The sequence below is a fragment of the Pseudocercospora fijiensis genome (assembly GCF_000340215.1).
Source record: "Pseudocercospora fijiensis CIRAD86 unplaced genomic scaffold MYCFIscaffold_2, whole genome shotgun sequence".
Lineage (NCBI taxonomy): Eukaryota > Fungi > Ascomycota > Dothideomycetes > Mycosphaerellales > Mycosphaerellaceae > Pseudocercospora > Pseudocercospora fijiensis.
In genome coordinates, this window is record NW_006921533.1 from 3,263,331 (window position 1) to 3,275,735 (window position 12,405).

Sequence of the window (12,405 nt, forward strand, 5' to 3'; positions counted from 1 at the left end):
AACAGTCGCATTGTATACAAAGTCGGTGGCAACAGTGGCATGCACGTTTTCCAGGAGTGGGCGCGAGCCCAAGGCGAAGCGTGGTTTCAAGAGAGAAACTATGACGTGCCCGCGAAAATTTTCAGAAAAGCCAAGGGGGAAGGGGTGGAAAAATCAGAAGAGAAGCCACATGAATCATCTTGATACTGCAATAAATCCATGATGCTCTGTAGGGGCAATCAATCTTGACATGCCATTACTATGTTATTGCGCTTTACAGGCTCTTCTGAAACCCGTGTGCAAGACTTCCGCACTGATCACGAGAACATTGGAGTCATGCTGTGCACAGTATGAGTGACGTGTACGTCCTGACCGTGCTGGTGAATGACGATTGGAGCCTCTTACAAATTGATACAATTAGTGGCGAGCCTGGCAATCCTGGGAGATTTGTATCGTACTGTGATAACAGTCAAGCTTCGAAACAAGAACATTTGGCTGGCAGGAGGAGAACGGATCGAGACTACGACAATGCCACATCAATGCCCAGTCCTCAACGATTGTGAGTCCAACTTAAGCAGTAGTTCAGCATACCTGAATTCTCTCAGTGATATCATTTCCAGAGGCAACCCCGATGATGTGCATTCAGAACCAAGCATATTGCTCTACGATGATACTTCTGATGCTGGACACACGGAGAGCTTCTACACGAGAAATGGCCGCACGGTCATGAAGGGACGGCGCAAAGCAATCAGTGGAGAGAATCGAGATAGCGTATAGGTGATCTAGGCACAGTGATATCCGAAGGGAGTTCCATATGAGTGTATGCTGTATCCTTGCCGGTGGTTGCGATCACCACTGCAATATGGCGCCAAAAATCCATGCACCGATGTTGTCTTCGTTGCCTGATGTTGTGGCTATTGTTGCAGGTAATGCGGTGATGTGAGGGCAAGGAGAGAAGGGGGCGCGCCAAGCCACGCGACGACGACAAGAACACCAACACCAACTCTCCTCTCACTACTAAGCGCACGCTCATCGGCATTCACTGATCTGCTTATCTTTCATAGCAATTGTGTTTGTCTGCTGCTGACTTTGTGCCAGTAGCAAGCTTCAGATGTCCACTGGCTATGTTAACCCAATGCAGAAAAGGTTCACGAGTTTCTTCCCAAGACGCAGGTACCGCGTTTAGCTGTTGCAGTACCATGCACGGTCCATTGATCCTTGGAGCTCATGAACAGAAATGGCGTTCACGTCCTTACCGACAGCTTCAGCTTCTCCAATTGACTTGAAGTGCTTGAGCTTGCTTGCCATACCTCTGATCGCCCGATACAATACTCCTCTTTGCTCTTGAGCTTCTTCCAATGTTCTCATAATGCCTGCAGACACGAATCCAGCCGCCACCCTCCGATACAGTGAAGAACTCGATCGGTCCAGAAAGATGGCTCCTTCACAGCGTGTGGTCATCATCGGAGCGGGAATAGTTGGCACCAACTTGGCCGATGAGCTAGCGACACGAGGATGGAAGAACATTACAGTCATTGAACAGGGCCCTTTGAGCATGCCTGGTGGCTCAACATCGCATGCTCCTGGCTTGGTGTTCCAGACCAACACTTCGAAGACCATGACCCATTTAGCCAAATATACGAGAGACAAGCTTAGTTCGCTGGAGAAGGACGGGCAAAGTTGCTTCAATCACGTCGGTGGAATAGAGGTAGCAACGACGCCGGCGCGCCTGGAGGAGCTGAAGCGAAAGCGTGGGTTGGCTGAGTCTTGGGGCATTCAGACTAAATTGATCAGTGCAGAGGAGTGTTCAAAGCTTTATCCTTTGCTCAACAAGGAGAAAGTGCTTGGAGGCATTTACATTCCAAGTGATGGACTGGCATTGGCTGCCCGAGCTGTTCAACTTCTTGTTGAGCGCACCCGAAAAGCTGGCGTCCGATATCTTGACTTGACACCTGTCGTCGGTATCGAGAAGAAGGATGGGCGAGTGACAGGGGTGGAGACGCAGAATCGTGGCACGATACCAGCAGACATAGTGATATCCTGCGCAGGCTTCTGGGGCGTCGAAATCGGCGCCATGGTCAGTGTTGACTTTTCATTAGGACTTGACTTCGCTTTTCCGTTGACACGCACATCCAGGTTGATTTGCCCATCCCGCTTCTCCCACTCGCACACCAATACGCGAAGACCACACCTCTCCCAGCTCTCAGGGCTCGAAGAAACCCTCCAAATTGGGCCACCCTTCCAATTCTTCGACACCAAGACAGTGACCTCTATTACCGTGAGCATGGAGATCGATACGGTATTGGCTACTATGGTCATCGACCAATGCCGGTAGTTGCAGCTTCGCTTGGGCAGACTCCCAAGCAGGTAGACGAGAAGAACATGCCATCTCGCATGACATTTACATCAGAAGATTTCGAACCTGCATGGAAGGAGTCTCAAGACCTTTTGCCATCTATGAGAGAGGGCCAGATCGAAGACGGCTTCAATGGGATCTTCTCCTTCACACCTGATGGCGGACCTGTCGTTGGCCAGCATCCGACTTTAGATGGATTTTGGGTCGCCGAAGCAGTTTGGGTCACTCACTCTGCTGGCATAGCTCGAGCTATGGCGCAAATCTTGACTACTGGCTACTCAGAGATCGACTTAGGCGAATGTGACATGAACCGCTTCGAGCAAGTACAGCTTGCACAGGAATATGTCAAAGAGACCTCCATGCAGAACTTTGTTGAGGTCTACGATATCTTGCACCCATCAGAACCCAAGCAATCTCCTCGCAACGTTCGCATCAGTCCGTTCTATGCAAGACAGGTCGAGCTTGGCGCATTCTTCTTGGAGTCTAGAGCATGGGAGCGACCTCATTATTTCAAGGCAAATGCGGGACTGCTTGACGAGATGCCGACGTCATGGAAGCCTGTTGAGCGTGATGCGTGGTCCAACAGATTTTATTCACCCATAGCAGCTGCTGAAGCTTGGAGGACAAGGACAGCTGCTGGCTTGTACGATATGACGCCACTGCGAAGAGTCGAAGTGTCTGGGCCTGGCGCTGTGGACTTGCTGCAAAGACTGAGCACGGGTAATATGGCCAAGAAATCAGGCTCTGTCACATATGCCATGCTTCTCGATGATCGAGGAGGGATAAGAAGCGACATTACAGCAGCGCGACTTGAGGAGGATCTATTCCAGGTCAATGTGAACAGTCGCATCGATCTCATCAATCTTCAACGTGAAGCTCGACGACAGGCTAGACAAAATCCGGCGAAGTATGTCCAGGTTCGAGACATAACGGGTGGCACTTGCTGTATTGGCTTCTGGGGTCCTAGAGTCCGAGATGTCATCAGTGCTATAAGTGCGGACGACATCTCCGACAGCTCCCTTCCATACTATGGCGTCAGGCGAGCTCATATCGCTGGAATTCCAGTCATTATGACCAGAATCACTCACGTGGGAGAGCTTGGCTGGGAGATCAGCACCACGGCTGAGAATGGTCAGAAGCTCTGGGATGCTATCTGGAAAGCAGGTCAGCCACATGGTGTTATTGCTGCAGGTCGCATCGCGCTCAATGCTCTTCGTATGGAGATGGGCTATCGAGACTGGGGTTCCGATATGTCGTCTGAACACAATCCTTACGAAGCCGGGTTGGGCTTTACCATCGATACCAGCAAGACAGATTTTGTCGGCAAGGCTGCACTACAGGCTCAGTCCGAGAAGACTGCGACCAAACGCCTGCGCTCGCTCATTGTGAATGATGGCCGCTCGGTGGTTCTGGGCAAAGAGCCGGTCTACTACCGTGGCAAGCCGGTCGGGTACGTGACCAGCGCTGCTTTCGCATACAGCATTGGCAAGCCCATCGCCTATGCTTGGTTGCCGGGCGACCTCGTGGATGGTACTGCGGTCGAGCTTGAATATTTCGGACGAAGATTTGGAGCCACTGTCACTGCTGATCCTGTTCTCAAACGAGGAGTCCAGCTACAGCACAGTCGGGGCGCACCGACGCAGAGCAGCGCTCTGGAGATCCGAGCCAAGCTGTGATTGCAACTTGATTGACACTCCAGGAAATACAAAGCATGATAACGAGGCAAGCATTGTTTGGCGTTGGTGCATCAAGGTTCATGCTTTTTCAATATCGTGAAAGACATATTGTCGACTCTTATCCAATTGTTCGCCAGCTTTTACATTCTCTTGTCCTGCTGCTTACAGCTGACCTGGTTTCATAGATATTCTTGTTCAATGTACTATGTAGCAGACGGCGGCTATCGAGGAGTGAATACACAGTTATGCCAACAACATGTGACATCCGTCTAGTCCCAATCGGGTGTCAGAACCCAGACCTGGTCTTGGCAGAATTTCGACTCCAACTTAGGCTCAGCTTTCCTTTGCTTCTCTTCTGCCCACGATCACTATCTCAAAACCACCACGCGCGCAGTTACCCCCAAGGTTCTCCCTATCTACATCCTCCAGATACTGACCGGCAATGGCATCCTCGCCGGAACACCTCCTATAGTGCGGTGAGAGCGGCCATGGGTCCGTTATGATCCCTGTGCGACACACTTCAATGCAACCAGCTTCCAATGCGACCAAACCATGTGCCTCTTTTATGCACAGAGTGCTCCCACGCGATACTCCAATGCGACAGATCCTCCAGAGCGACAACTACTCCAATGCAACAAGACACATGCCGAATCGTGATCACGCTGCCACGTTGATGCATTGATTACGAGCGTGTCACGATAGCGCCGACGTTCGCCCATTCGCCCGGACTCATGCCTTCAGACCGTCCCTCGCTCTCCTACGTGGCGGTAGTTGGCCACACCCATGCTGCCAGACTGTCGTTCTCGGTGCCTTGGCGCGCAAGCAGATAAGAGCAAGCGCGAGCAAGACTGCGGCTGGAGAGACAGCACGTTTCAGGAGACAATCTGCTCGTGATTTCGCACGCAGTATGGCGACAGTGACCCTCGGGTCTGGACTGTGGTAGACTTATCGTCAGGCGCTCGTTTATGCTTGCACGTGGGATGATAAGTAGCTGCACTTTATTGGACCAGGCTATGCTCCAGGACTCCATATTAGGTAGCTAAACGCCGGTAAGCATGTGTCTACGCCACTTCCGGCAAGCTCACACACCATTGTTACGTCGCAAATCCCGATGGACAGACGCAAAGGCTAGCCCCATGGGGTTCTTGAGCCCACTGTGTAGACATGGGCTGATGGAATGAGAATATATGCCGCCGCTATATGCTAAGGGAACAGGTTTGCATTGCCATCATCTCCTTATTGAATCAAGCAAGATCCCCGCGATCCTTCCGCATCGCTTTCACTGATCCTAAACACATTTTATTCCGCCAGGATCCCGCAATGTTCCGCAAAGACTCAGTACAATGGGCGTTGAATTATGTCGGCCTCGGTGGCTCCGCCGAAGAAGAACAGCAATCCAACAGTGCCGTTCGGGCGCTGCCGTCGAACTGGTACACATCAGAGGAGATGTACAGCCTTGAACGACGTGCCATCTTCTCTAGAAAGTGGCAGCTCATCACACATAAGGTCAGGCTCGGCCAGCCTGGCGACTGGCTCAAGTTCGACATTGCTGGCTTTCAATTCATCTTGGTCAAGGACCGACAAGGAAACATCAATGGCTTCCACAATATCTGCCGCCACCGTGCCTTCCCTGTGATCCAGCCAGGTAGTGACTCTGGTTGTGCGAAGATCTTTTCATGCAAATATCACGGCTGGTCGTATGGTCTCAATGGAAGGCTCGCAAAGGCACCTGGCTACCAAGACACCCAAGATTTTGATAAGTCCAAGAATGGTCTTCTTCCCATTCATGTCCGGGTCGACCACGTCGGCTTTGTCTGGGTGAACCTCGATGCTAAGGAAGTTCCTGAAGTTCCGTGGGAGGCCGACTTCGATGGCATTGACAAGCAGGAACGATATAAGGACTTCAACTTCGATGACTACATCTTCGACCATACCTGGCAGATGGACGGTGACTATAACTGGAAAATTCTTGCCGACAACTATAATGAGTGCTATCACTGCGCAACAACACATCCCGACATCCCTGCGGTCGCAAATCTTGACTCTTACGATGTGACGACCAAGTTCTGCCAGATCATCCACGACCCAGCTACCACGGAAGAGCAGCGCAAGAAGGGTTTGATCATTGCTTCGACTTACTACTTCCCCAACGTATCAACCAACATCACGTGAGTCTCCAATCATCACTCATCTTTCATGGAATCTGCTAACATCAGTGTCCAGTCCTCACTTCTTCATGATCCAGCGTTTCGTTCCACATGGTCCAACAAGGTCAACGATGTCCTACCAGGTCTTCCGCAACAAGAATAGCTCCGAAGAGGACTTCCAGCTCGTCAACAACATATACAAGCGTGTCATGTCCGAGGACAAGTACCTTTGTGACCAAGCCCAGAAGAATCTCAACGCCGGTGTCTTTATCAACGGCGAGATGCATCCCAAGATGGAGAAAGGACCGCTTTATTTCCAGAAGACCATCCGCGAAACTGTCACGGAACATCACGCGCGCGAGCAAAAGGCTAAAGGCGAAATCTGGCCTGCCAAGCAACGTCTCCCAGAGACCAAGAGTGGTCTTGGTTCGCAGAAGGATATCGATTTCTGCAATGGACTGAAATGCGAAAATCAGCCGAGAGAAGAGCTTGCGTGGTAATAGGGGCTTGAGACGATATGACTCGACGGCTGCTGATGATAGATGAGCATTGTGATGATGAATTAGCGTTGAACGACCTGCATTGTGGGAGGTGGGCATGGCGTTTGAAGGAGTTTTCGATGCAATACACCTGCATCATGTACGTCTCGAGGATGCTGTTCTAGCATGTGTTTGTGTTGACCTTGGGGCTTAGCGATCATTCTTTGCTTTGTACACAGTTCGATTGGTGTTGCAAGCTGCACCTAATATGTCCGCTCATAACGATGAGCTTTTGTCGATGTCACATATGGCGTTCTATCTATGTCTCATGATGATCTTTTGATGTCCACACAGATTCTTAGTGCTTCTAATGAAAGGTGCGTGATTGATGCTTCTTTTCGGTCGATGACGCATCGTGACGCTGTGGATGAGCCTTGGAGGTCTTGACGTTGATGACTTTCTCTAGAGGCTCGGACCTCATATAAGGAGCATTACTTCACAGACTTAAGCACGAACAATCGAGAGGATAACACGACTAAACACCTATATCAGACTGCTTGAACATCAAAATCACCATTCTTTCCCCTTCGATCACCATCACAATGTCTGCTTCCGACAAGAGCACGCCAGCCAACACATCAAACAATGGTGACGGAGTAAGTAATTTCCTAACAAGTACAAGACTTTTAGACTTAAGACATTTGATAGTCAGCTGGTCAGACATCCGTCTTTGACGCAAAGGAGGGAAGTATCGGCAAGCAATTTACCAGTAAGTATTCTCACAATCGATCAGCTCTACAGTCTACATCTCTTCATCAATGATATTGATGCTGATATTCGACAGCTGAGGGCGCCATTGGTGGTGCGGCGCAGAAGATTGGAGGTCCGTTGGCGGCGGACGGAGCCATTGGAAAGAACTTTACTACCGAAGGAGCAATCGGAGGCACTGCGCAGGAGAAATTGGCGGACAAGAAGTGATGATTCATGTAATGTAATTGATATGCGCATCCATGATGAGATATATGAATTTATCAAATGCGATTAGAGAAGTTGATGAATGGATCATTTTCGGTGACGTACGTGCTTTGAAAATAAGTATCGATGCTTGACGAGTTTTTCTCTCATGCGGAAGATGAAGTAAACATGGCTTATGATTTCTTTCGTGCACTGATTTGCAAGAGTTGTCCATGTTCACTTTGTCCCGTGGCTTGCGATGAGGTGTGAATGTGTTCTATATAATGAGAAAAGGAACGTCGGTTTCCCAATTGAAGCCATGCTCCAAACGATAGTGCGTGCATATTGCACGAGCATGGCGTATAGTGACAACCAGGGAGGCGCTGGTGGTGATGAAGCGTCCCGCAAACACACCGACGTACTTTCAAGTATGCAAGACCGCAGATGCTATACAGTAAGCACTTCTGATATACCATTCAAAACCTTGTTCCAAGATGTTGACTGACGCGATAAACAATATTCCACACTAGATCTACGAATTCGAGTGAGTGGCAATCAGCAATGCCTATTCATTATATGTCGATTCCTACGTTGCTGGCTTTGCCATGTGCCACCTCTTGCGTCGGTACACATCGTGAATGCATCGTAGACGAAGAATATAAGCATTGCCGACAACGACTCCCTCCTCCTGCTTCTCTCTCTCTCTCATACACACACGAACACGAACACGAACACCCACCCACACACACATTCACACCACCAATTGAACACCATCACATTGCACAGACACACTCCTTCAATCCTCAACCCAACAAAAATGGCCATCAAGAACAACCAGAACAACTTCCAGCTCTCCAAGGATGATGCTTTCATTCGATGCACAGAGTGCGGAGCTCGGAATGGTGGACATTTTACCTATTGCTCCCAGTTTCTCAATACTGGTGACCATTGAGTAACACACCTCAGATTGGCTCTCGGTGGCAATGCTGATGTCTGATACTCTTATGGCGGGCATTTTGATGGGCGAATATTGGCTGCTCAGTCCTCCTACATGGCGTTTGTATCTTGCAGAAGTTTTTCTAGCTAGAGATCTGGCAATGGTCCAGCATCTCTTAGGATAGTTGAAGATCATGGTATAGGATCAATTTTTGCTTTGACCTTGTTCGTTGTGTTCCGAATGGGAGGGGGGTTTTTTGGTTTCCTTTCTCCGTTCGTCCTCGCTCTGAAGAATGCACGCTACCTTACTTGTCACGTTGTTCTTGCACGCATGTCTAAGATTATGCTAATGCGGAGCCTCAGCACTGCCAACCAGCCAGGTGGGTCTTCCTCGACAACTCCTCTGCTAACTTGTGGTTCGAAGATACTGCATCCATGCCAGAGCCAAGCACGTGCTCTGTTTCAGACGCGTGAACAGTCGATGTGTTTGAGGAAGTGCCCTCCACTCGGAATTCCTTCGGGGTCCCCTTCTCGCATGGTATGCTGAGATCCGTCGATGGCTGATGAGGAATATCCTTGGCGATACTCTAATTGTACTGCTCATCCCATCGGCATCTCCAACCAGATGTCTCCAGTACGAATGATACGTTCAGGGCTTTCCCATTGACACTGGACTCATGCCAAACCTGAACTCGAACGCCTTCGTTGTTACTCAGCTGAATGACGGCGGTGCTCTCACTCAACAAGAGCAAGAATGTCAGGGCAATCGTGTTTCTGATCCAGAGTAGAGGCATGAGATAGTTGATAGCCGATGCAGGTACATGCCAGTCGTGTCCAAGGCCTTCGAGGTGGGGACATCGTTGACGCAGCAACTGGTGAGGTGCGACAGGAGAGTCCGAAGCGGTCAGCTGTCGATGTTCAAGCGTCACTGCTGATGCTGCCATAACGACAATGCTGAATTCCAGGCTCAAGGCAATGCTGTTGATGATGCCTTCGATATAGTACTCTAACAATAAGTGGTTCTCGTGGTTGCCGTCCAAATCTCGTATTGGTTCAACTATTTTTTGCGTTCTGTCCGTCACTCACATGAAGGCACTGTCATCACTCTGATTGAGCCCGAGCTTTGTTGCACGTGGTACAAAGCATGCTGTTCCTAGTGAGCAAGAAGTGACAGCGAAACGAGCCACTTTCGTAGAATCAGTTTAGCACTCTTGAAGCACAACAGACTTACCACTTTGATTCTGCTGCATGTCTTCCTTCGCACGTGTGATTTGCTATCCATACTAGCTCCAGCTTACGACGTCGCTGCTTATAAATAACGTGCGGCACGATCGACTCCATTCAGGCGGCTTTGGAGCTCCGCTTCCAGAAGGATTATGGTCGCTTCGTGTTGAGTTCCTCGCATCCTTCGCCTTGAATTCTCAATTTAAGATCGGTGTGCTCCTTCTCAAAGGCAACCTGCGTCAGCAATTGGGGGCTTGCATACTGTAGACTTGTACTGAGATGCGTGGCGTAACAGGGTCAGCATCCGATGCAATGCTGAAGTGTAATAGTCAGATGCTGTAGGCCGCAGCTCGCGCCACAGGAGCAATGTAGGCTGGCCAAGAGCCAATGACACCATCAGGGATGCTCCAATTGATCACTCCAGGCTGCCTCGAGACCTCCTGTGGCGTATTATTGTGTCCGTGCCTTGGAAACAAGCTTTCAGGAACGCCAGAGAACTGCTTGGTCGAGCTTAGCCTACGCGCCAGGAACAAGCCGCCAAGACCTCATTGGATCTTTTACGACGAGCGGTGACTGCCACTGACACTTCCAACGACCAGGCTGACGTACGCTTTTCGTATTCTTGGCTCCGCCTTGTTTTGTGCATGAGCAGGTCGACCAGGGAACATCTGCAGCATTAAGTCAGCAACCAGACTCGCTTTCGCAGTTTAAGTAGCATTCCTGGTCGCCTCTCCCTTCACTTCCTGAACGCACTCCTGAGATCCTCAACACTCGATATCAACCACGGCCAACTTTGCAGCACATCATCAGATCAACCAGCAGCCATGCGTTTCTCTACCATCGCCGCCAGCACCTTCGCTGCTCTCGCCTACGCTCAGGACACAAGCAGCGCCATGTCAGCCGAGTCTTCTGCCTTGAGCTCTATCTCGCGCGTCGCTACATCAGTCAGCTCCGTCATCAGCTCGGAGTCCAGCCGTGAGGCCAGCCTTTCCTCTGAGCTGAGCTCCGCAACCAACAGCGGCAGCTCTTCGCTCGCATCTTCCCTCTCTTCCAGGCTTTCATCGCTCGCCGCCTCCGATGCTGCCAAGGAGTCCTCTATTGCTGCTTCACTCAGCAGTGAGGCCGCCACTGCCACTGGAGCCGCGAAAACCTCGCTGCAGATGCTTGCCTCCTCTGCTGCGGCTGCAGCCACTGGCAGCCACGGAGGTGTTGTTGCCCCAACTGGTACTTCATCTGCAGGTGCCATGCAGACTCTCGTCCCAGTCATCGCTGCTGGAGCTTTTGGACTGCTCGCTGCCGCCCTCTAGGCGCTTACTTCGATCGACAGCACTGGCATAACAGGATTAAACCGGTAGCACGATGGACATGGATGGCAATTCTTTGTAGTGTACCTGGAACATGGTGAATGCAGGCATCTTCGATCTCGACCATACTGAGTGCAATCCTCCTTTTACTCTTGGCTTGTATGTTTGGCTTCTTACTGTTCAAGGAACGCGTTGTTCATGCCAGCAGGTTTTTCTCCTCCTGTTGCAATCTTCGCGTAAGTGCTCGTACAGTTTGCAAGGTAGATCGCGCATGGTGGAGAGGTGATATCTTGGCAAGTCTAGACATTCGTGGTCTCTGGCTGAAGTGGTGCTCGGGGGATATTAATGTTGAATTGCTGTAGTATACCAAGGATGAGAAGCTTGACCACTCCACGCGCCAAGTCCAGGGGTTCGTGTCACCTTCGCGCAACTGCGCTTTCCCTCATTTGGACATGCTGGCTTCATGACTCCTTCACTTGCCAGCGGCCATTCGGAGGCCAAAAAAATGCTGCTAATACGACTCGAATTTATCAAGGCTTGTCCAAATGACAGGCACCTTCAACTTGGTTCCCTTCGACAGACTGCGACACTTGGCCATCTGCTCCAAAACGCAGAAGTTCTCCACCGTTGGCATCCGACGCTTCATACTCCGGCCAACCACTCCGTGGCAACGAATTAGGATCTACCACGAAGTCCAGCAACCGAAAATATATTGACTCGATAGTTTATCGTCACTACGATATGGCTTTGAGAACGATGAACCCAATTCGCTGGAAGTTGAGTCGGAATGTTGACACCGCCAGTCACGTCTCCGCCACCAGTCATGAAAAGCATCACCGGAAGTTTGGAATCCGCTGTAGCGTTGGCAGGGGTCCAGATCGCAAGTGAAAGGCAGTCTTCGGCTGAGTTCTGTGCCACTTGTCCTGCCAGTAGAGATTTGCCGTAGTTGACGATGAGATTTCCAGTTATGTTCAACGCCCAAACGGTAGAAATCGCGGATACGTATTGTGAGCATGCTGGGCCGAAGACTGTCGAATCATGGTATTCGGAAGAGTTGGCAAGAGGTTGGGGAGATGTCCATCGTTTTGTCCCAACGGGTGGCTACCGTATCGCTTCGTTAGTCCATTCTTAGTGGTCGGGATAGAATATATTTGGCTGAGCTGGGCGTAGGGGATCCATTTGAATTGTCTCACGTCTGGATAAGTATCATTGAGGTCGCCATGAAATATGCCAGTCCTGGTTTGAACGGTAAGGTTGGATTCTGCATGTCGGCCATGAATGGCGGTCACGAAGGAAAGGCCCGCTAAAAGTTTCAAGGCCATCGAGTTGGTAGGCTTTCGAAGCTTCGAA

The 12,405-nt window shown here is 50.4% G+C and overlaps 7 protein-coding genes across 7 annotated transcripts; 5 read left to right on the forward strand and 2 right to left on the reverse strand.

Moving 5' to 3' along the window:
* Positions 1-1,414: 1,414 nt before the first annotated feature.
* MYCFIDRAFT_81948 (uncharacterized protein) lies at positions 1,415-4,011 on the forward strand (the record flags this gene model as incomplete). Its single annotated transcript, XM_007924624.1, has 2 exons — positions 1,415-2,056; positions 2,116-4,011. The coding sequence occupies 2 exons, from the start codon at positions 1,415-1,417 to the stop codon at positions 4,009-4,011; spliced, it is 2,538 nt and encodes an 845-aa protein (XP_007922815.1).
* A 269-nt stretch (positions 4,012-4,280) lies between these two features.
* On the reverse strand, positions 4,281-5,041 carry MYCFIDRAFT_171821 (uncharacterized protein; the record flags this gene model as incomplete). Its single annotated transcript, XM_007925228.1, has 7 exons — positions 4,281-4,343; positions 4,375-4,517; positions 4,542-4,569; positions 4,596-4,673; positions 4,709-4,746; positions 4,773-4,955; positions 4,987-5,041. 7 exons carry the CDS (start codon positions 5,039-5,041, stop codon positions 4,281-4,283), a joined length of 588 nt encoding a protein of 195 aa, XP_007923419.1.
* A 204-nt stretch (positions 5,042-5,245) lies between these two features.
* On the forward strand, positions 5,246-6,989 carry MYCFIDRAFT_52415 (uncharacterized protein). The gene is made up of 2 exons (XM_007924362.1): positions 5,246-6,179; positions 6,235-6,989. The coding sequence occupies exons 1-2, from the start codon at positions 5,332-5,334 to the stop codon at positions 6,656-6,658; spliced, it is 1,272 nt and encodes a 423-aa protein (XP_007922553.1). The 5' UTR covers positions 5,246-5,331; the 3' UTR covers positions 6,659-6,989.
* A 386-nt stretch (positions 6,990-7,375) lies between these two features.
* Positions 7,376-7,615, forward strand: MYCFIDRAFT_39807 (uncharacterized protein; the record flags this gene model as incomplete). Its single annotated transcript, XM_007924225.1, has 2 exons — positions 7,376-7,406; positions 7,482-7,615. Coding segments are annotated over 2 exons (165 nt in total), but the record flags the coding sequence as incomplete, so codon positions are not given.
* A 1,499-nt stretch (positions 7,616-9,114) lies between these two features.
* Positions 9,115-9,777, reverse strand: MYCFIDRAFT_81950 (uncharacterized protein; the record flags this gene model as incomplete). The annotated part of the gene is made up of 2 exons (XM_007924625.1): positions 9,115-9,533; positions 9,759-9,777. 2 exons carry the CDS (start codon positions 9,775-9,777, stop codon positions 9,115-9,117), a joined length of 438 nt encoding a protein of 145 aa, XP_007922816.1.
* Positions 9,778-10,514: 737 nt separating this feature from the next.
* MYCFIDRAFT_210380 (uncharacterized protein) lies at positions 10,515-11,274 on the forward strand. Its single transcript, XM_007925229.1, has one exon. It carries the CDS (start codon positions 10,576-10,578, stop codon positions 11,056-11,058), a length of 483 nt encoding a protein of 160 aa, XP_007923420.1. The 5' UTR covers positions 10,515-10,575; the 3' UTR covers positions 11,059-11,274.
* Positions 11,275-11,641: 367 nt separating this feature from the next.
* On the forward strand, positions 11,642-12,220 carry MYCFIDRAFT_210381 (uncharacterized protein). The gene has a single exon (XM_007925230.1). The coding sequence runs from the start codon at positions 12,008-12,010 to the stop codon at positions 12,185-12,187; it is 180 nt and encodes a 59-aa protein (XP_007923421.1). The 5' UTR covers positions 11,642-12,007; the 3' UTR covers positions 12,188-12,220.
* The last annotated feature ends 185 nt before the right edge of the window (positions 12,221-12,405 follow it).